Below are 22732 nucleotides of genomic sequence, written 5' to 3'. Positions count from 1 at the left end.
TAACCATATGGCAAAATGTGTTATGGTTTGGTAAGACCAAAGTAGAATTTTTCTTACCTTAATTATAAAACATATTTTTGTAAAAAAAAAAAATAATAATAATAAATAAAATAACAAATTCCATTAAAAAACTCAAACTTATCACTCAAATACTATATTGCCAAAAGTATTGGGTCAACTGACCTTTCCTGCTATATGTGGTTCTTTTCCAAACTTTTACCACAAAGCTGGAGGCTTTTGGTACAGGACGTTTTTAGATGCGCTGTAATACAATTTTGCATTCACTTGAACTTGGAAACCCAAACCTGTTCCAGCATGGCAAAGCCCCTGTGCACAAAGTAAGCTTCTTGAAGATATGATTTACATGCACCTATGGAATGAATTGGAACGTTGACTGCACCCCAGGCCTCCTCACCTACATCAGTACCTGCCTTTTGTAATACCTTTGTGGCAGATGAACAAAAATATCCATAAGCACACTCTGAAATCTAGTAAAACAGCTTTCCAGAAGAGTGGAGGGAATTATAAGTGCGAATTGGGAGTAAATGTGGAATGCAATGCTCAAAAATCACATACCACACTTATGACCAGGTGACCTAACACATTCGGCAATAAAGTGTAGCTCTCTACTCATGTTAATACAAGACTGTGGTAGCATCATGCTATGGTGATGCTTCTCTTCAGTTAGGACTCGGGTTCTAGTTACAATAGAGGAAATTATTGATAGTTTCCAATACCAGTATACTTTAGCATAAAACCTGCAGGCTTCTGTTAGACAGCAGAGCATGAACAAAATAACAAATCCCAGTTAACAAAGCAATAGCTTTAGAAAAGGAAGATTACATTTTTTAAATGGACCAGTCAAAGCCCAGATCGAAATCCTATTAAAAGCCCTGTGTAATGATGTGAGGATTGTTCACAGGACATCCCTCTCAGTTAGATAGCCTATGTGTGGAGCATTTTTGCACGGAAGAGTGGAATATAATTGCTATGATCAAGATTTACTAAGATAGTAAACTCTTACCTAAAAGTCAGTGCTGTATTATAAGCAAATTGTCTTTCAACAAAGTTTTGTTTAAGGGATGTATACAACTTGTGCAACTAGGTAACTTAATTTTCTATTTGTTTATCCTTTCCCTATTAAAATGTGAAAAATATCTAACATGATTTATTTTGGTTTCTATTTCTTGCTCCTTTTTTTCATAGTACTTCATGGGGTCATAGAGTTTGATCAATGCCCCCCAAAAAAACAAAGACACTACTATCTAGGATACAGCCAACAGTTTACGTTCTGACACACACATAAATAATTGACCTGAAGCTTGTCAAAACAGCATTGTCTCAAACAGCAGATGGCAGTGAGGAGTTTTACCAGCCACTGCCACACTGATATGATAAGAAGTGAAAGTCCTTATCTCCATGGAACATTTTAATGACACCACCCAGTGAACTCAACCCTTTCCCCTTACAAAGCCAATCTAATTAGTTATGGGTTTTAGTGGATTTGTATTCTAGCTATCAGATCCACATTCTGAAGGCTTTTTGTTATTGCAGTAATTATACCTATTATGGGGTTATCAAAAATGTTTTCAGTCAAACAAGAGGTTTCATTATGATGCACTACTGCACATGTCTGAGCATGGACTCAGTATTAAATATTAGGCTAGAAGACTTTATTAAATGAGACCTCTCCCTTCATTCTCAAGATGCCTATTATTCTTGCCCTTGACAAGAGAAGGCATGAAAGAAAACAAAATGCTGTGTAAAAGGAATTGTTCAAACCCATATTCTGCTGGGGTCTGAGGCACAGATTATAAGCACAATCCCCAAAACAGGTAAAGAATGTTTGGAACATGGTGAGAAAATACATTTATTGGAAAAAGTGGCAAATGTATTAAATAAACAATAGCTGACTATTAGTTAGGTCACAAGATACATCTCATGTTTTGTCCAAAGAGCAATGCAGTACTTCATGTTCTATCAAAAAAGTTGTGCATGTACATACAGGTTGGCACAAAATACAAGTAGACAATTTTCATTTCCTTTCCAGAACTCGAAGTAAAATACAATGGAATAATGACTATGACATAGTGTGTATTGCGATTATGTTTGCCTTTGGCTGTGTGGTAAATAAGGTGTAGGATGTAAGTGCATGCATTTATAGTATATGTGGGAAACCGGTGAAAACTTAAGACATCATCCCTGAGTTCACAGAGAAACACAACATGACAAAATCAGTGAAAAGACAATTCCAAATAACCAACACAAACATTTGATTTCATTGTCATTCATATCACTTAGCCAAAGACTAGAAGATATTTCACAAGATCATGTGGTTTTGTGTTACAGATTGCAATTCAAATGCATTACATTTGAGCTTTGAAATGTGAAGTTGCTGCCATTATTTTAATGCTACTTTAATGTTTTTTTATGTTACATAGTAAGATAAGCCTTTATTTCAAGCAAGATCTTAGTTCATGTTAGCTTCTATACTCAGTTTACTGACAAAATCTATTTGGTTAGAAAAACAGAAAAGCTAACTAGTAAAGAATAAAACATTTGGCAATGACGTCTTTGGACATGTGGTGCCAGACGAATCTGGAAAGTAAATTCTCTAAAACAATATTCTGACAATTGCTGATGAAATAACTTTGTTTATGCCAATGTGTCCACCGCTTAAACATTATACCACTAAAACGGCATGCTAAAATCAGTGCCACAAAAAACAGCAGATCGATGCATTAATTATAGCCTCACTAAGATAAAAGTTTTGGGTTGATTTGCAGCAAAAAAAATCTCATACAAACCTCGGGGTACATCTCTTCTTAATCTGTCACCATGGGAACAGACTGAAGACTATTTGTTTATTTGCTTTTAAGGGTGCTTAATGTTAATTGATCGTGCTACATGGCCATTTCTATCAGCAATAACTGCCAGGTTTACACAATCATCTGAATGGTCAGGTTCATTTTAGGTTGTATAAAATTTGTCTCACATTTTGCCAATTCTAAGACATGACCAGACCATGAAAATTATTTTGACTTGACTGACTTTGTACTTGCTCATAGGTTCCCAGTTCATTTTAATTAACCACACACAACATCTTAGTGCTGAAATGCACACATTTCTGATGAAATGCTTCATTTTTTAACTGATATCGTGAATGCATGTTATCGAATGTGAATATGTAGATAGGAACACATATGCACTTAAACAATCACTAGTCATTAGGGAACCTCAATCTTGAACATGTCTATGTACATTTGGGTATGCTGGGACAATTTTGAACAGCACAAGAAGAGGGTGCACATGGGTGTAATGATGGTAAATAGCAGATTTTGTGAAACCTAAACAAATACTTTCAATTCTATAAAGTCCTATTTAGTGGTCAAGTTAAGGTTTAGGGAGTGTGACGGTGGAAGTCATAGCGGAAGGACTACACAGTAGTTCTAATCAGAGTTGCTTTGGAATACAGCCCTGGTACTACACAGTAGTTTAGTAGCAGTTTAGCTGAAGGAGGAAACATGATATTTATCCAGGGCTACACAGTGGTTTCATTTTTCCATGGTCCTGTCCTAATGTTACCTGTGGGATCAGGGCTGAATACAAAGTCCTCATGCAGGCTGTTATTGTGGCTCAGCATCCCTTTTTGGTTGAGAGTGCCTTTTCTGCTGAGAGTAGCCTGAGTGTTTGCCACAGTGGCCCGCGGAGGAGGGATATCCAAGTGCAACATAATGTCCTTCTCTTTATTGGTCATTTTGGTGCTGCTGTATATCAGAGAATCTGTGCTAGTATCTTCTTCCAGAGAAGGCCCAGAAAATGGGTCTTTTTTGAGACAGCAGATGCTGGAGAAAGGTTCTGCCTTGGCACAACACATGTGCCTATGGCAGGTGTGTCCCTTGTGACAAGGTAGCTGGCTATCCAGGTGCATTCTGTCGCTTTCCATATGGATGCTAGGGCTGGTACAGCGCAGCTCATTGTCCAAATGAGGGCTATGGCAGGAGAACTGGCTCTCCAAGTGTGAGGTATGACAAGTGACGGGATTTTCTAAGTGAATGCTGTGAGGGCTATCCAGGTGGGAGCTGTGCATACTTCCATCCAAGCTGTTTGAAGCCATGTGTAAGGTGTAGTCCTTAAGGCAGGGCCGTGAACGACTGAATGAGCGCAATTTAGTCCTGTCCTTCAGGCAGCCTTGAAGGGGCAGGGAGGGGCGTGGTAACTCATCAGGGAGAGACAGGGAATGAGCAGAGCCATCTAGCACTGGGGAGGACTTATACAAAGTAGAGCAGCATGGGCTCATGGCAGTTTGAGCTGTGGGCAGGGAGCTTGGATTATGGTGAGGTAAGATGTGAGAAGGTGGGGGGAAAGTAAAGGTTTACCGGCATAAGGTTGATTGACCTCAAGGTGACTTTTAATTTCGGTATTCCTTGCTGCTTCACCATTCACATCCAATTTTGGTTTAGAAGGACAGCATGCCCACCAACGGTGCCACACATCATCCCGTTTAGCACAGTGCTGAATAAGCAGAAACAGTCCTAATGTGACTGAAAATGCACCATATAAGCAACTAAATATCATGTCCAGATAAGGGCCCTGTGACACACCCAATGCCCCAAAGGTCCATGTGGCCAGAAAGAGTAAAACAGTGAAAGCAGTGGCCCTCAGCTGAGCTTTAAAGGAGTGCTCATTGGCAAGCATGGAAGCAGTTATGGCTGTGCAACCTGAATGGTCCCCGTGTTCTCCAGGTTCTCCACTAGCAGCATGGCAGTGGCCAATTTCAGCAGTAGCCAGACGTTGCTGCTCCTCTGTCATGACCTTCAGCTCATACTTACGCTCTGGGTACCTTTTTAGCTGCACAAATGTGCACAGGAAATACAAACACATGACCAGGACCAGGAAGGCAGCAGGTCCATAGAAGCCTCCCAGACTGGGCTCCCATGCCATCCAACAACTTTACAAAAAGAAGAGAAGCGGAGAAAGGGGGAGAGAGAGCATGAGAAAACCAACAACATAGTCAGCAATGTCGTTACTGTTTTAACTAAATCACAAAACACATGGTAGCTTGTTTATATTAATTAAGACATGGCTTCATGCATGCATTACAGATTCATTAAGACATTTCCTGTTTTACTGCTAATTCACCAAAGCTTAACACACCATGAATGAACAGGCCAACTTAGCTGAGAGAACCATAAAACTCGTGTTTTTTCTGTGTTTTCTGCATGTATTTTGTCCAATATCTATCTTCCAGCCATGATTGAAGTTCTGAACAATACAAAGCGTTTACTCACTATGGGGCATCATCTCTGCTCCCATAGTTTGTCATGTTAATGGAAGCTGTGACTCCAACAATGATAATGGGAAACCCACTACTGAACAGATAAAATCTGTAAAACAGGACAAAGCACAGAATCTGAGATCACAGAATAAGGAAAGAGATACATTATACAAACAAAATTATGTAGACAACTGACTATTACCCCCACATAATTGATAAGCAGCCTATTTAAATTTGCCTCCTCCCAATTGTTATAATTAATTTCCAATACTGTTCACAGAATCATTATTATGATAGAACACGTTTGGGCCACTTTATTCTAGTCACCAAAATCTTTGATACATCATGCAAACACATTCTAAACAACTGTGTGCTTTAACCTTGAGGCAAAAGTTTGGGAAGGCACACATATGGGTACCATGTTCAGCTGTCCAAAATCTTTTAGCCATATAATTTAAATTTGATTTTCACACAGCTGTTAGAGCACATTTTGGCAACAATTCATTGAAAGCCATTCTTCCCTGTGAATTTTAACATATAAGTGAATTGACAGTGTAAGTCATAAAAACATTTAGTACAGTGCATATATATACTTATTGGAAATAAATGTCAAACAGAGCCTTAATAAACTAATTTAATTAGAATTTCACATTATTATAGTTCAGATCAGCAATATATAACTTCATGATAAGCCTGATGTTATGAACCACTCTTTTGGCTATATACCTGAATATGGTGAATTTAGGGTAGGCCTGTATGGGTGGATCCCTGTCGTGAGAGAGGGGTGGAGCCTTGGAGACTTCACTACAAGTATTCCTGGCAGTGAGCACCAGCCAAAGCATTGTGGAGAGAGAGGAGTAGTGCAAAATGATGCCAACCTTAAAGCAGAACACACAAAGTCATTAAACGCAAATGGCAACCGGGGATTATATAATCACTGAGCAGATCCACAATGAGCAAGCAGCCTCTTCTGAGCATAAGTCCCAATGTAAAACAGGGTATAATAAAGGAATTACAAGCATGCAGGTACACTGAATGGATTGCTTGAGATAATCCTTAGCCAGCTGGGCCATACAGGTATCCTCCATGCTTCAGTGGGACACAGCACTATCAAGAGGGGGTCTCTCATTATTACTGCATAAATATGATTTTTTTTTTTTTTTTTAATGGAAAATGGCATAGAAATCTTTTTCTTTTCTTTTTTTTTATTTGAAAAATGGCATATAAATGTCAATAAACCCAATAAATTCAAACACAAACAAGCATTTACTGCATTGTACTGCACATCTCTAACAGTAAAACAAAGCCAAACCTAATACAGCAGCAATATAAAATATTATATATTGTATTTATGACATTATTCTCACCCTTCAGTGTTCCCACTAAAGCTAGACCCCTAAAGAAAAATCTAGGTTATAAGTTCCTTCTGAGTTGACAAACAGCATGATTGACAGGTCCACGTAACTTTTAGTATTCAGAGCTTGCCACAGACCCCAGAGTTTCCTTTCAGAATATATAATATCTTCAGTAAACACAACTAAAATTATGCTTTTTATTTATCTCTTTTGTATAAATCGGACTAATACGTATGCAAACAGAAATGCCCCAAATCTGATCATATCAATATCTATACCTAGCTGCCTGGGTTTTTCGGTTAGTACACAATGCAATAACTGAGAGTAGGGGTATATATAGAAGGTAATTGAGACTAGAGTGGCAACAGTTGAGATCGTTCAGTCGGCAAGGTCTACAGAGTAACCCAGGAGCTTTGAGGATGGATCTGGACTGGACTTAATGTCAACAGTCTGCTACAGTGACTCAGGACTACAGTTTGCATTTCATCACCATCACTGCACCTCAACATCATTTAGCTGTAATAAATGGACATTCTGTGCCACCCAGATGAGGATGAGGTTCCCTCTTGAGTCTGGTTACTCTAAGGTTTCTTTCTTATGCCATCTCTGATAGTTTTTCCTTGCCAAAGTCGCCACCAGCTTGCTCATCAGGGACAAACTTACACTTATAAAGAACAATCCTATTTATTCTTTCTTACCACATTAGCTGTGTAAAGCTGCTGACATTGTTCATTGTTAAAAGCACTATACCAATAAGAATGAATTGAACTGAATTGAACTAAACTGAATTGAATGTCATGTGGGTTGTTGCAATTGGAAAGTAGGTGTAGTTGCCCCATTAAGAATTCACTGAGTTTATTGAAAACAGAGGACAGGATTTTAAAAGCATTACATTTCTCAAAATAAAATGTGGTGAAAATTAGATTGATTCATTATAATTCATTCATAATTCCTTACTCTTACTAAAGTAAGTAGTAGTCCTCATTTTCTCACTTATAAAAGGGTAATTTATCATAAGCCAGCACTGTTAAACACATTCTACACAAAACTTGGGACTGAGCTGAAACTTTTTCAAATTGAAGCGCTGCCTGAGTCATGTTTCCACTTCTCATGCCAGCTATTCCTTACTTATATTCTCACTCTTTGCAAACACTTAAACTAAGTGCACTTGCATTTTTTCATGTTGGTGACATTTCTGGCTGTCTGCTCTAAAGAATGTTTGTAAACTGTGTGAATTGCAATACAGTATTGCCTTTCAGGTTTTTTTTTACAAACACTATACAGTCAACCCCCGAATCCGTTTGGAACTCTCGGCTCCAAAAATTCACGGGTTCTCATTTGGAACGTAACTAACAGCAAGTTGCAGATTATCTCAAAATTCACAGCAGAACCGAATGTTCAGGAATGTTGGGAATAACATTTTATACTATGTTTTCACTAACAAAATGTATTAAAACACATTATTGTATTAAAGTGACAAAAAGTGACATAGATGAATTCACTAAGGTACCATAGGGGCAGTGGGGGTGTGTCCAAAATCTGCAGATTTTTTCCAGGGGACCACTATATAGCCATAAATCGGGTATGTGTGACTTTAATGTTTTTATATGCTTTTAGAACATTCTATCGCAGATTGCACTCAGTGATTTTAATAACTGTCTGCTTTCCACTAGATCTTAGACTCTGGTCGTGGGAAAGTACCCACAAGTACCTGCAAAGTCAGACACTGATCCTGTGCCAGGGCACTGAGGAGGATAGAGATGAACTTGCCAATTTAATTCAACTAAACGGTGTTCTATAGGGTTTCACTTCAGATCCAACCTAGGAATACCATGTCATATGGATATTGGTTTTTGGACAGAAGTATTGTTATGCTGAAACAGGTCTGTGCCCTTTAGTCCCAATATAATTATAATGCTACAATTAATACAACATTGGCTGTATAGTGTAGTGGATAGTATGGCATAAGGCTCACCACTTGACAGAGAATAGGGTACTTGATCTGATTGATGCCACCTGCAAACACCCCAAACGTCATGGCAGTGTGGAAGAAGACGTTCATTAGTATGTGCCAACCTTCCCTGCTGATTCGGATTACACTTCATCCAGACAGACACACAAGTCAGATTAAAAAGGAAGAAAGAATTAGACAGTTTAGACATCTACAGTTTTATAAGCACAATGCCAGAAATAGAGTGTTTGTCAAACAGATCATTTGGGCTCCAGCAACCCTGATTTGGCCCTGGTCCCTTCCTGGTGGCAGTTTCCTTGAAACAAATGTTACTCACTAGGCTTAGCTCTGGCGATCAGAACCAAAATAATAAGTTATTAATTAACCCAATACTACTAGAATAACCAGTAATATAGCTAAAAAAGTATTTTTGTATTAGTAGTAGTAGTATTTAGTAGGAAATGGGAAAATTATGAATAAATATGCAAAATGTAATTTATAAATTAAATGTGCTTATGCATTTTGGTTAGAATGCCAGCAATAACAATTAACATTAAAAGACATAGGAAATAAAATCTTTTAAAGACAATTTTATAATTAAGTACCAGGCAGATACATCTAACCTTATAAAAAAAAAAATGTTCTACTGAAAAGAAATGCAGTATTACTATTGGTTAGTAATGTTTCTCCCAATTGCTGTGGCTGCCAGTGAATAAAGTGATTAAATAATGTGCTGTTAACCTTTTATTAATGACGGTAAGCAAAATAATGTTAAGTGACACTTAAATAATCAAAATCAACCCCAACAAACACTTCTACAAAGCTCATCATCATTATTTATATTTAAAATTGCACAAAAAACACTGCCCTGTCAATATATCAAAACTAACATTTTGAAAAAAAAAATGTTGTTTAAAAAAAAAGGCTTATTTGCCTTTTTTTAATTAAACAACATTCAACACATACCTGTGGTGTATAATGTATGTTATTATCGATATCAGCAGGCAAAGCAGCATAACTGCTGTGCATGCATAAACAACCGGGTGTAGGTAGTCTCCTGGATATGGAGGAAACGACAGCACTCTCTTTAAATCCTGCAGAACAACAAGAGATACACAGACAATATGTAAGGTATCATTTAAACAACACTGGTTATTGCACACAATGTCTGCAACATATATAGAGAAAACACAGAGAACAAGCTAAAGGCTAAAATAAAATATAAATTTTTGTCCCTGTCAAGCAAGACAACGCCCCACACATAATTCACTCCTAAATGTGTCTGTTTCATCACCAAGCCTGAAGAGTTCCCTTCGTTATGTTGCTGGACAGTTCGAATCCCTCAGCACATCAGCACATCACAGTCACCTTTCAAAAATCCCCTACAGAAATGTAGGCATACTATATCTCCTGTTTATTAACTTGCTTTGTGAATTTGGAATGAATTATGGGTCAGGATGGTAAAAACCAGAGGAAGAATGCACAGTTAAAAAAGTTGTAGTGTGCATGAGCCATATAAATATATCAAAATTAAAAATAAAAGAAGGAAATGCACAATCATTGGCGTATTATGTTTGTACCTACCTGAATGTACAAATATTGCTAAGTGACTTACCATACAGTGGAAGCCATGCACTTGTTAGAGAATATTTGACAGGTGAGATTCTGCTCACCTGAAATGTGCAATGTCAGCCATATATGCCTTTCCAAGGACTATAATGAATAATGACATCCTAGCATGAAAAATACGGAGGGCAAAATGACAGCAAATATCAAGTTGACTTATAGTGAAAACCGAGGCCAGAGCTAAGAGCAGATGCAGATGGCACATGGTTTAAGTCCAATTTTTTAACTGTGCAATTCTAAATCATTAATAAAAAATATCAGGAGGCTGTAAACCAATAGTTAAACATCACAATGGAAATACAGTTGCCCAGTATTATACAGCATTTCCTTCTCACTTTCCTTTCTGCTGCAGTGTGTGTTCTTTTCTATGTTCTATAATCTGAGATTTGTAGCTTTGTTGTGTCTTTTAGCCTTAAGTCAGTTTGCCCTCATTAGCTTTAATGTTTTGAATTTAGCTAGCCACTCAACACTCTGTTTGTTTTGACTGGGTAGTTTCATTCATCAAATGCTTAATGACACTTACTCACATATTTGCCACTGAGTTTATTATTTCCTCTGCATTTTCCTTTTTCAAATATTGCCCATTCCTTATCAACTAGCCAACTGGCAAGCCAATGGCTAATACATTACTAGTGTGGCTGAGTGGTATTCTCTTTGCATACATGCAGTAAGTTTCTGAATGCACGCATTGCCTTGCAATTGGTGTGTCATTGATGTTAGACATTCCTATGTTACATTCAACACACTGAGCATGGCTGGAAGATTTTAACTAGCTCAGGTTTGAATCTGGCCCAAGCCCCTAAGCCTAAAGAGCTTGCCAGCAAATGCCCAGATCCAGCTATGACTTTTAAGCATAACAAGAAGCAGCAGATATGGCTTAGAAAAATCAATAAGCTGAGCTGAGACCTTGCAACTAAGAGCCTCATATGTCTGGGAGGAACATCCATGCTAATAACAACTCACCTGTTAAGCAGCCATATTCAAGGCCAGTCTTACTAGGACTGGGAAAGTCTGGGTCAGTTCCTATTAGCTCACAAGTGCCTATACCCTAGGCTCTAACCTTATCAGCTTGACCAGCTGTTTCTCTGAAGATGGTGGTGGCCCAAGCAAAATTAGATGGTGCAGTGCAACCACAAAAAATAGCTCCTCTTTCATACTGCATGTGTGTAAGAGTGTAAGGATGTACTGGCAGCTGGAATCAGCCCCAACTTAACCCTGGCCCATGTTCTGATAATATGATCACATATGAACTAAAACACAAATTCAACAAAGGGATGGATTCAATGGAAGTTCAGGTTTTTGGACTGATACAGTCAGTTTGGATATGAATCAGGAGCCTATCATTGGAATTGTGCATGTAAGATTGAAATCCACATTGTGGCCACCATTCATGTACCATAAATAATCAAGATGTCTTTTTCAGAACAAATAGTAACGTTATAAGTATGTTTAAACATCTTAAGAATCATCAGCAAATATCATTAATTAAAATTGTTTATATGGTACCTCATATATATTGGGGGGAAACAACCATTCTTGTACTTGCATTGTTTCTCTGTGAGCTGAGATAAATCTTGGTCAATCAGCATGCTCCAGTGACCAAGCCATCTCTTTAACAAAGCATGACTGCCTGCATTTTTTTCAGGAAACACACATGCACACAAGCACTCAAACGCACACACATACATCCCCCAGATCTCTGTTTTTTTAATCAAGTGTACAGTATAACTTTTTCAAATGGAAGTATAATTCACTATATACTGCTCACAGCCTCTGATTCTTTGAACACATACTGCTATACTTAAATCTTGTATCATAAAATATAATAGTCACAATTGTTAATTACTTTATGCAATATTTTTTTTTTGTCAAATTACATGCTCGTACAGTAACTTTAATAATCATTTGTTTAGCATTTATCTTTCAGGACAGAATAATGTGATCTGAAGGTCCAATTATACAGTACTGTGCAAAAGTTTTAGGTATGAAAAATGCTGTAAAGAAGATTGATTTAAAAATAGAAATGTTAATTGTTTATTTTCATTAATTAACAAAATAGAAAGTAAATGAAAAGAAAAGAAAACCAAATCAAACCAATATTTGGTGTGCAGCTTTGCCTGCAAAACAGCATAATTCTTCTGTGTACATTTTCACTCAAATTTTGAAGGATTGTGGAACAAGTAGTTTTTTTCAAAAATCTTGAAGAACTAACCACCGATCTTCTTTGAATGTAGGCTGCTTCAAATCCTTCTGTCTTTTCATGTAATCCCAGACAAACTCAAGGATGTTGAGATCAGGGCTCTATGGGGGCCAAATCATTACTCATTGGGTGTATATTTGGGGTCATTGTCCTGTTCAAAATCAATTTGGGGCCATTCAGATGACTCCCTAATGGTATTGCATGAGGAATAAGTATCTCCATGTATTTCTCAGGATTGAGAAATCCTGAACCATTATTCCTGAACAGATCTCCAACTCCATTTGCAGCCCCAAACTTGCAGGGAACCTCCACCATACTTAATGTAGGCTGACACTCATTATTGTACTGCTCTTAGCCCTTTGGCCAAACAGACTGCCTCCTGCTACAGCCAAATATTTAACATTTTGACTCATCAGTCAAGAGCACCTGCTCCCATTTTTCTGCACACCAGTTCCTATGTTTTCAGGCATAGTTGAGTCACTTAGCCTTGATTTCACATTAAAGATATGGCTTTTTGGCTGCAATTCTCACCATGAAGACCACTTCATCCATATTACAAAAACAGCCTTCTTCCACTGTAGAAATATTGCTAAGATAAGAAACATGTTGTCTATATCTGATGCAGAAAAGCTCGTCCATGCATTCATGACCTCCAGACTTGACTATTGTAATGCATTACTAGGTGTTTGTCCTGCATCATTATTAAACATAGCTACAGATTAAAAACTTATATTATTTGCAAGGCCTACACATAACACATATCATAAACTGATCCAGTACATCTGATCACATGCACATTATCAACATGTGCTTGTTAATATCATGAACAGCAGCTATGCTAATTTCCCTCCACTGCTTCTTTCTCTTTATCCATCCCGAGGCACCCTGAGGTTGTGCCAGCCCCAGTCACGTCCCACCTCATGAAGATTATAGACCTTTAAAGAATTTAATCCCAACCCCGCAAACATCCCGAACCATCTAGAGACATACCAGTGCTATTTGGATTCCACTTCATGTGGAGTTTGGACATTGGACCTCTGAGTGTTTAAAGGCTTGGCAGGTAGAAGCTGGTGTTGGATCTATGATGATCTCAAATGTTGAGCTATTTTATGAGCTGCTTAATGAGCTCCTGGTGCCATAACCACAAATTACTGTATACGACTGTAGAAAGGACATTAATCATACATCTTACATTCTAGTGCTCATGTTAGTTCTCACTCTCCAGTGTTCTATATTGTTTTAAAGACTATAATCACACTCTTGATATCACCCAAATGAGGATGAGTTCCCATTTTGAGTCTGCCTCCTCTCAAGGTTTCGTCCTCATAACATCTAAGGGAGTTTTTCCTTGCCACAGTTGCCATGGCTTGCTCATCAGGGATAAATACACCTCGTTCACCTTAACTCGTTCGGTTTCAGTTCAGTCCTGCTGGACATATTCCGATGTCAAAAGAAAGTATGACAGGTCTTTCATCTGCTGCATTAAGGTTTCTTGGCTGACCACTGCATCCAAGGCCATCAACATTGCCCGTTGTTTTGTGCTTCTTCAAAATAGCTTGAACAGGACATCTTGAAGTCCCAGTCTGCTTTAAAATATTTGCCTAAGAGAGAGCTAAATAATGGAGTATAATTAGCTTGTGTCTTCTATATTGTTCTTAGTCATGTGATGGTGTATGACCTGTGACATGAAGCTGTGTTTTCACAACCTCACCTTACTAACAGTTTTGGGCTGTTCCTCAAGTAGTTTAAAGTCTCCTACACAGCCGTTTCTGTTTTAGTTAATGACTGTGTCTCAGCATGCATATATAATTAATGATCATTAGTACCTGCTTGATATAATTGGTTAATCATACACCTAAATATAATAGTACAAAATCCCTGCCTACACCAAATATCAAATATTGATTTGACTGAAATTTTTCTAGATTTTTCTTTTTATATATATATATATATATATATATATATATATATATATATATATATATATATATATATACATGGTGATGCATGTAAACTCCATATGGAGTTGCCTTTCAGTCAACATATGTCAAGTATATCAACTTCAAAGTATATAAATACCTGCACAGTATTTGATTTTAAAAGCTAAATGTACTTGAATAATACATAAAGTAGTTGATATACTTGTCATATGTTGACTGAAAGGTATGCATTCAAATATGGATTTTATTTTCTCTTTGGCCAATTATAGACAACTCATCTCTCAAGCAGATGCTTTGTTGGGTTTTCATCTGTCCTTGGTGCCTATAAGTGCACATCTTTCTCATGGACTTCTCCATGGTGCTGACACAGCTCTGGGATATAGTTCTAGTTTGTGTCTTTTATAAATTGATTATAAGAATGAATGAGGTGGCACCACATTAAACATGGCAGCTGCTGCCTACATTTAGTAGCTATGATGTTACTTGAATCATTATGCATCACTAATTATGTCAATTTCTTTATATCTCTCCTTTATGTTCTTATTTAAACATTAGTGAACACTGTGTCACTGGCTGTCATGCTACCATATTAATCGTTGCTAAGGAGGAATGAGTGTATAAGCAAAGACCAAATAGTGGGTAGACATAAACTTGCAGTAAAAACATTAGCCTGGACCTGTTAGCAAAAACAGCCACATTCTTAAAATTTCATAATACCCAGATATTGAAATTACACCCTAAACTCTCAGAATAGCTCATACACGTTTGTTGGCTCAAAGGCGATGAATTGTCAGTGCATTACTGTTTTTCTTTTACTTCCTATGCAAACAAACACCAAGCTGAGAGGACACCACCAGTACAGATGGCTTCTTTTGACCATCTAGTGCTATACATAATCCAGTCATGCTATTGGCCACACTTGGAAGGAAATATGCTAGGGCTAAATGCCAAATAAGTAAGAAATGCAGAGCATTGTGGGTGTGTGGGTGGTTTTGTTCTGGTGAAAATGGTCTGGGGGAAGGGGGTTACTACGGTAGTAAGCAATCTCACAGGTCTATGTATAGATGATGCTATACCCAGGGTGTGTAGGGCACTTTCAAAGGGAGGCATTTGGGATTCAGCCAAACACAATTGCAATTGAAATTCAGTTCACGCCTTCTCTTTCTTCCAGAGTCACCGGCACGATTGCCCTCCAAATAAAATGCTTATCTGGCATGTTTGCACTTAATCTGGAGTCCATGAGAATGGGGTTTTATTCCAGTAAAATGAAGGTAGGCTGGATATTGAGCGGTGATGCGTGAAGCCCACACTGAGGCAGCTCAGCTTTCAGTTTATCAGCACGTACATATATTAAAGACCATGGTGATCAATAATCAATAAATTAAAGCAGCCAGCACATTCAGGGGTGTAAGAACTACTCATGCTGCAGCTTGTTAGAGGGTTAAATACTTGGACAAATAGCAACTGGACCTTCTCCTTTACCATATTCAGACTGCACAATAATCAGTAACCATACTGAAGTTAATCCGATGAACAATAAACCGCCGTTAACTCACCATCAGTTCTTCAGAGCTGAGATGCAGGCTGAGATCAGGAATATAGCGCAGTCATTCATGAGTTGGTCGTGCACACGTGGAAGAGCTGCATGAATCGTACTGGAGGAAGACCCATTCGATACACCTAAGATCACCGTCACGACCATCTGTGTGTGTGTGAACATAATGAATAAAAAAAGACCACGACCAAGATGTCACGTGAACCGTTCCATAGCCAAATCTGCTCTATGACGAATTAACGCAATGAGCGTGACGTGGTCTAACATGTGGTAACATTTCGCAGCGCGAGCAGGTTAAACGCTATCGTCAGCGACCCCCTGATGACGCTAAAGAAGGTAACAATTATTCGATAAAGAAAATGCTGAATACTAGTAAACGCGGTACAGCACAGATTAATTCTCTTGTATCTGGCGAGCATAGTAAATATTAATAGCATACTGGCTATACAAGAATTACATGCGCAAATACTAACTAGTGAAAAGTGTTTTTTTCATTGTTTTCATTAAATCATAAAAACGCACGTCATAAATAACAGCAGCGTCAAGACGCATCAACGCATTTTCTCTATGTAATCTCACCTAATCTGATGAGAGCAACTGGTGCGGAAAGCCTCGTGTAAGTCTCTGGGAGCTGTTCTGAGGATGAGCAGTGATGGAAGAGCTCAAAGCTTGTGGAAGACAAATGACCAGATTCATGATGAGTAGTCAAGGTCTTCTGGGAGACGAGAAAGAATCAGCGGCTCAGTTGATAGTAAAAAGAAATTGCAGTCCAGTGTGCACAGTGAGCGCACAAGTGCATGAGTGACAGTTTTGCATGTCGGAGAGGTCTCTACCAAAAGCAGGGCGCTCACTACACGCTCCTACTGCGGAGAACGGAAATGGTTTGTTCCCGTGTGCGCCCTAGGGCATGTCGCCAATGCAGCGCTGATTTGAAGAGACAACAGAAACCAGGTTCTCTCGCTTTCTCGTTCAGCACAACCGAGACCATCACATACTACCTGCTGCTTCATAGGCGTCTAGATGAAATTGGGAATTTTAAGATCACAGAGATTTACATGCGACTGGGTATGAGTAGGAGGGGATATAGACGTTTCAAATCTAGCAAGACTCTTCGTTTTACCGATTTCCATGCACGAAATACTGTATATTAGCCTACACTAAACGCAGACATATCTGGGTGAACATTGTAGTCCATATTTCATCTGCATTCTCCTGGAAGGATGTCCCAACATGACAAATTGGTAGCTTTAAAAATATATTACCAGCAAATAATTGCTTAAAACATTTGCAAACAATTATAAAATCAATACAGTTTGTTCTATAACATAATTGTTTAACATTTCATGCATTCTGATTCACTCAATTTCCTATCCAAGTCCACATTAGCATTTCCTTGCTTGCAGATTGGAAAGTTTTGTGTTGGCAATTTGTGCTGCATGATTAAATCCCAGTCACTCACCCACCTGCCTTATCGGCTATGGATTTAATGTAACACATTTATCTATTTAAGAAGCACTTCTATTGTTTTTTTCCCCTCTACTTCTTCTTTTGAAACTCATTATATTCAGTTACAGTACAATGCTGTTCAATATGGTTGTATTTGCATGCTAATTGAAATGTAAAAAAAGTGATTACCCTGGAGGATGCTGAAATGTTCTTGATCCTGTCGCTGTTGCGTTAAATGCACAACTAGTCAAGCGTAATTAAATCTTCCCACTACTCTTAAGATGAGAAGAATCTTGTCACGAAAATTAATTAAAAGTAGATATGATTCAATTAAAGTAAATAAAAATTAAATAAACTGACCACTCTGTGGGACATAAAAAAATGCTTAATTTTGGCAGAAAGCTTTTTACTTTTGGATGTGTGCCAGAGTAATTCATTGAATGCAGATGCATGACTGAAAGTGTGCTTAAAACTATTCAAAACGGGCATACATAATTTTTCCAAAACAAGTTGGTTTTGATTATGTATTTGAGAACTTTGTCTAAGAGGTGACAGCCAAATCATATGTATCATGTTCATACACAACAATCTACTCAGTGAGCCATCATGTCCTCCAGTATGGATAGGTGAAACATTATCAAGAAGAGACTTCATCCATCAGGATAGAAATGTTTTATCATAGGAAAAAGGTGATCAATCAAAATAATGTTGTATTGAGTTGTATTGACCCTTTCTTCTAAGGAAAAAGAAAACGCTGTTCGCAGCACAACACAGACAATGGAATACATTTGTGAGTAAAACATTATAAGTAAGGAACAGAAACTAGAAATTTTATTAAAGGTTTCCTTAAATATAATTGTGAAATACTGATGTGACATAATGATATGCATGTTGTTAAATTATCAAAGTAAGAAGATCACAAACTCAGTTATTTCATTATTCTTTAACAGTTGCTCTATCCCAGTCAGGATTTTAAAACACAGGATACAAGGTGGAAATTTACCCTGGATGAGATTTCAGTCTATTACAAAACACAATATATTAAACATTCTCACATTGATTGACACCTAGAGGCAATGTAGTACGACCAACTGATGCTACTAATTACACATCAAATAGTATGAGATCAGACAATACAGAACAGCTTAAGAATACAATGGTAATTATATAACATTTTATTGGTCTCACAACCAAACATTTTAAATGGGCACATAGTACTTAAAGGCTGCATGCTCTCTTGTTTTTTTCTCAGCACCTCAGTTTTCATCAGCTTGAATCAAAATATTGAGGCTGGCAAGCCTGTTATTGCTGAAATCCCTCCATTCAACGCCTCTTTTTGGCTTGAATAAGTGACAGTATGGTTGTGGGCAGGAAGTGCCTATCAACTGTCACACATGATTTTACAGGCTGTTTAAATGTTTGTCACCACCCTATCAAAGTGGATGTGTAAAGAATTTACTGTTGAGAAGCAGCATGCTTTGAGTCTGAGTTACAGTTGCAGAATTGTGGCTGTCTGATTCAAGGCTGAGATCTTGTACTGAGTGAAGTCACATGCCCAAATCACATCCAGAGGTACACTGTAAAGAAGTTCTATCACTTTTACAATACAATTATTTTTCAAACTTTTTTTTTCTGCTTTAAATTTGTCTTTTATTAGGTAGATTAGGTCTGAATATGCCATGATTCCCCAAGAGCTGGACATTGGCTCTCCCCTTTGTGTTTATATCTCTTACAACAGTTTTTCACACTACACTGCCCTCATAGAAATTCCAGGGCACCATCATTCGACAAAATATCAAATAGGGCAGAAACACAATCACGAAGAAGGCCCTGCGACTAGCCTTCTTCTACAGAGAGAATTTGTCTACAAGAGAATCAATAGTCTTACATTTCCATCTGGTACTGCAAGTGCAACCGCCTCCTAGCTTTACTGACCTACACTCATTTAGGGTAAAGAAGAGAACAGGGAAAGTCCTTCCCACATTCCTCACCCTGACACTGCAGAGCAAGTCAATTTACCACATTATTATAAATTAATTGTGATTGCAGTAATGTCTGTGTTAATTAAACAGAAACATTCAATTACATTCATAAAATTTAACAACTATATTACACCTTAATTAACAGAATTCAATACTGCATTAAATCTTTTATGGACAGGTCTACTGTAGTTGTATTGCACGGTATTGTGCTGCAAAGCATTATATTGTGTTGTATTGTTTTGTATTGTATTGCAATGCATTGCAATATAGTGTACAGATCTGTACTATACAGATCTGTATTGTACTGTATCATGTATTGTGATTAATTGTATTGTATTGTACTCATTGGTAACTTACAGTATGTGCTGACACAGCAAGGTTCAAATGGTTCAAAATAAAAATGCAATGTTCTAAAAACCAACTTTCTGCTAGTGATAATTTTAGCCAAAAGAATGAGAAACTAGCATGTACTGGCATTGAGATTCTTTGCATATACTAGTGGCAAGCTAACTCTGCATAGATGGATTGTAATTACATGCATTGGCACTGTTTTTATTCCCTTAGTGAACAGATAAAGCTGATTCATCATTTGCACTTAAATCAAACAGTATGTAATGTGAGTGAGACTGATATGTAGCATACTTACCTTCACTATTACATTTTTGAAGAAATGGCACGTTTCCTCTTTCATCATTTACTCCTTAATTGCCTTAGTTGTGGGAATGCAATATGTTTTGGTATAATTATACAACAGTGGATAGTTCATGCACTATTTTACAGTAATGAAGCTTAAAGAGCTTTATTCCCTTTTGCTAAGTGAAGACAAGCAACGCATGAGACATACATATTTTGTGGCAACTGGTTCTGAATTGGCTTTAATTGCTGTAAAGCAAAATGCATGGGTATAATCTCAAGTTGAATGCGTTTAATTGTTTGAAGAGAATGATGTTGAAATGCATGGATCATAAAATTTACACAAATAAAGAGTGATACAGAAAAACTGCAGATAATATTGTGATAACTGCTTCAGCACTGCCATTATTAACCTTATTAACATTATTAATTGTCATTCCATTCATTCATGGACATCACCATGGCTAAGTGATGTTATAAAGACTTGGTTAACAAGAAAAAAACTAATGTAAAGACTGGGGTAAGGTGGGAAAATGTAAGTGAAGCAAAAGTGCATCAGAGATGAACATTATTTGGCTCATTAGCTTCTTTTAAAATACTCTTTATGCTTTACCACCCAACAGCACCAGCATATTCAATCTACTGATTTGCACTGGGGTTAACTGAGGAAACTAAATTACTGTAGGGATTTGCTGCACCAAAAGTGTTTCTCTTCTCTACATGCTGAAGGTAAAATCTATAGTAAAGTGTACAGATTTGAACACATTTGCTTTATATACACCATTCCTATTATTGATTTAAGTAGGAGCATCAATTTGCATACTACCAATATGAGCATAATTATGTGTCAATACTGTATATAGTATGAGGAATGAGTTTATTAATGTGTGTGAGGAAGAGCTGGACAGTTTGTCTACTTCATTGTTATAAAAATATGAGATACACTGTCTGTATGAATTTATCTTTTGGGCTATTTGTTATCTCTTTAAAGATGACAAAGATAGATTGGTGTTGGTGGAGTAATTAAGGAGCAGCATCTGTTGTTGGTGCAGCACATTTCAGAGTATTGAGGCATTTCCAGAACTAGAAAGTGGTCTGCATGCTTAGGTCTTTAGTTTGAAACTCAAAAGTTGTATATTTTATTATGGCCCTTACCAATTCTCTAAGCACTTTGCTTGAATTATAATAATTGTTTTAATTGCAATTGCTAAAGAGTGTACACTTGACACTGTTGACACAAGTATTAGCTGTGCAATAATGTTCTCTTGTCTGTTTCAGGTTAGGAAGATTGATAACAACGTGCAAACAACAAATGCATAAGCTACACATTCACACACATGCACAGAGGCCCAAATAGATTTCCTGTCTGCTTTGTGATAGGAATATTGTCAGCCATTTCAGCTCAAGAGTGTGTGTTTATGGTTCAGAGGCTGTGCTGAGAACCTGCAGCGCTGCTGTTAATTAAATTAGCCTCAACCTCTATGCATGCAGAGAGACAAAGAGGGAACATTAGTTATCATATCTTGATGCCTTCTTACACTTTGTTTAATTGAAAAGGGGAGAGAATGTGAAATGGGACTGTTCTGATTTGTAACAGGGCTCTTTGGCTAGAAGTAGGCATTAATTTAAAATGGATGGGCTATGTCCCTATTGAATGTTACATGCTTATAGTGATTAGGCACTATGACTATAGCCAGAAAAAGGGATAACCTAGGTTCCATTATGCAGATTCTCATTGTTCACATATCCAAATTATATATATGCAGTAACTGCAGCATATCTAAAGTAACATTTGAATGTCTTTCATTAAAATAACCATGAATAAAAGCATCACCAGATTAATGTATTTCGTTTTAATGTTTAGATCCAGTAAATCTGTTTTTCATCTAGTCTCTTAGCATGATTCACTTTTTGTTTTTGCTTATTGTTGTTATACGATTTGCTGTCTTGTCTTCGGTGTGCTAATGTGTTTTGCACTTAAAGGCCACTGTAGTAACCCCATGCCATCTTCCATAAGATGCACGGCTCATAGAGCTGAAGACCATCATTAGATAACACAGTGGTAATTATCTAATAAATGAGTGTGTGACATGACATGTAGCCAAACACGGAGTGACTTCTCAGATGGGTTAACCGTACCAGCCAGATCACGCGATAAGCAAATAAGTGCCAATGTTCAGGTGCAAGCAACCAGCTGAGGATAAAAGCCCATTGTAGTTTATTCTCTGTGGGAAATATGTCTGCATGTGTTAGCTGAACTACATAATTTGTACATCAGTACAATCAGGCTCATTGTATAATGCTGTGTGAGTGATGCACCTTAATGATATATATATATATATATATATATATATATATATATATCATTAAGGTGCCTCACTCATACAGCATTATACTACTTTTACTTTTATATAACAGTGAAGTGCTTTTAGGTCTCTAGCCATGAATTCATTCTGATACTCGTTCACTAGGGCATGGACTAAGAATACCATCAGTCTAAAATCTCTCATGAGAAAATATTCAGCAAATATTTTTTATTTGTTTATTAAAATGTAAGTCTTTAGATACTTTTCTACTTTTAAATTCCGATAAGACTGAGATTTTGCTCATCGGCCCAAAAACTAGTATACAGAAGCTCCAGCATCTCAACCTGCGTTTAGACGGATGTTCTGTAACCACTAGTTCAACGGTAAAAGACCTGGGAGTTATTTTAGACAGCAACTTGTCTTTTAAATATCATATTAACCAAGTTACAAAAACAGCCTT

General features: G+C 37.4%; 1 protein-coding gene and 1 long non-coding RNA gene across 2 annotated transcripts; one reads left to right on the top strand and one right to left on the bottom strand.

Annotated features, from left to right (window-relative positions):
- Window positions 1-1860: 1860 nt before the first annotated feature.
- adgra1a (adhesion G protein-coupled receptor A1a) lies at window positions 1861-19295 on the bottom strand. The gene is given in 8 exon segments (XM_046854685.1): window positions 1861-4299; window positions 4302-4951; window positions 5292-5387; window positions 6005-6156; window positions 8609-8732; window positions 9551-9678; window positions 15907-16052; window positions 16485-19295. Coding segments are annotated over 7 exon segments (1911 nt in total). The 5' UTR covers window positions 15910-16052; window positions 16485-19295; the 3' UTR covers window positions 1861-3541.
- LOC124389320 lies at window positions 16072-22223 on the top strand. The gene is made up of 3 exons (XR_006926559.1): window positions 16072-16241; window positions 20590-20695; window positions 21245-22223. It is a non-coding gene; the product is annotated as an uncharacterized LOC124389320 (long non-coding RNA).
- The last annotated feature ends 509 nt before the right edge of the window (window positions 22224-22732 follow it).

This window comes from Silurus meridionalis, chromosome 7 (assembly GCF_014805685.1).
Source record: "Silurus meridionalis isolate SWU-2019-XX chromosome 7, ASM1480568v1, whole genome shotgun sequence".
Lineage (NCBI taxonomy): Eukaryota > Metazoa > Chordata > Actinopteri > Siluriformes > Siluridae > Silurus > Silurus meridionalis.
The sequence above is the reverse complement of the archived record's forward strand: the minus strand, read 5'-3'. Positions and strand labels throughout refer to the sequence as shown.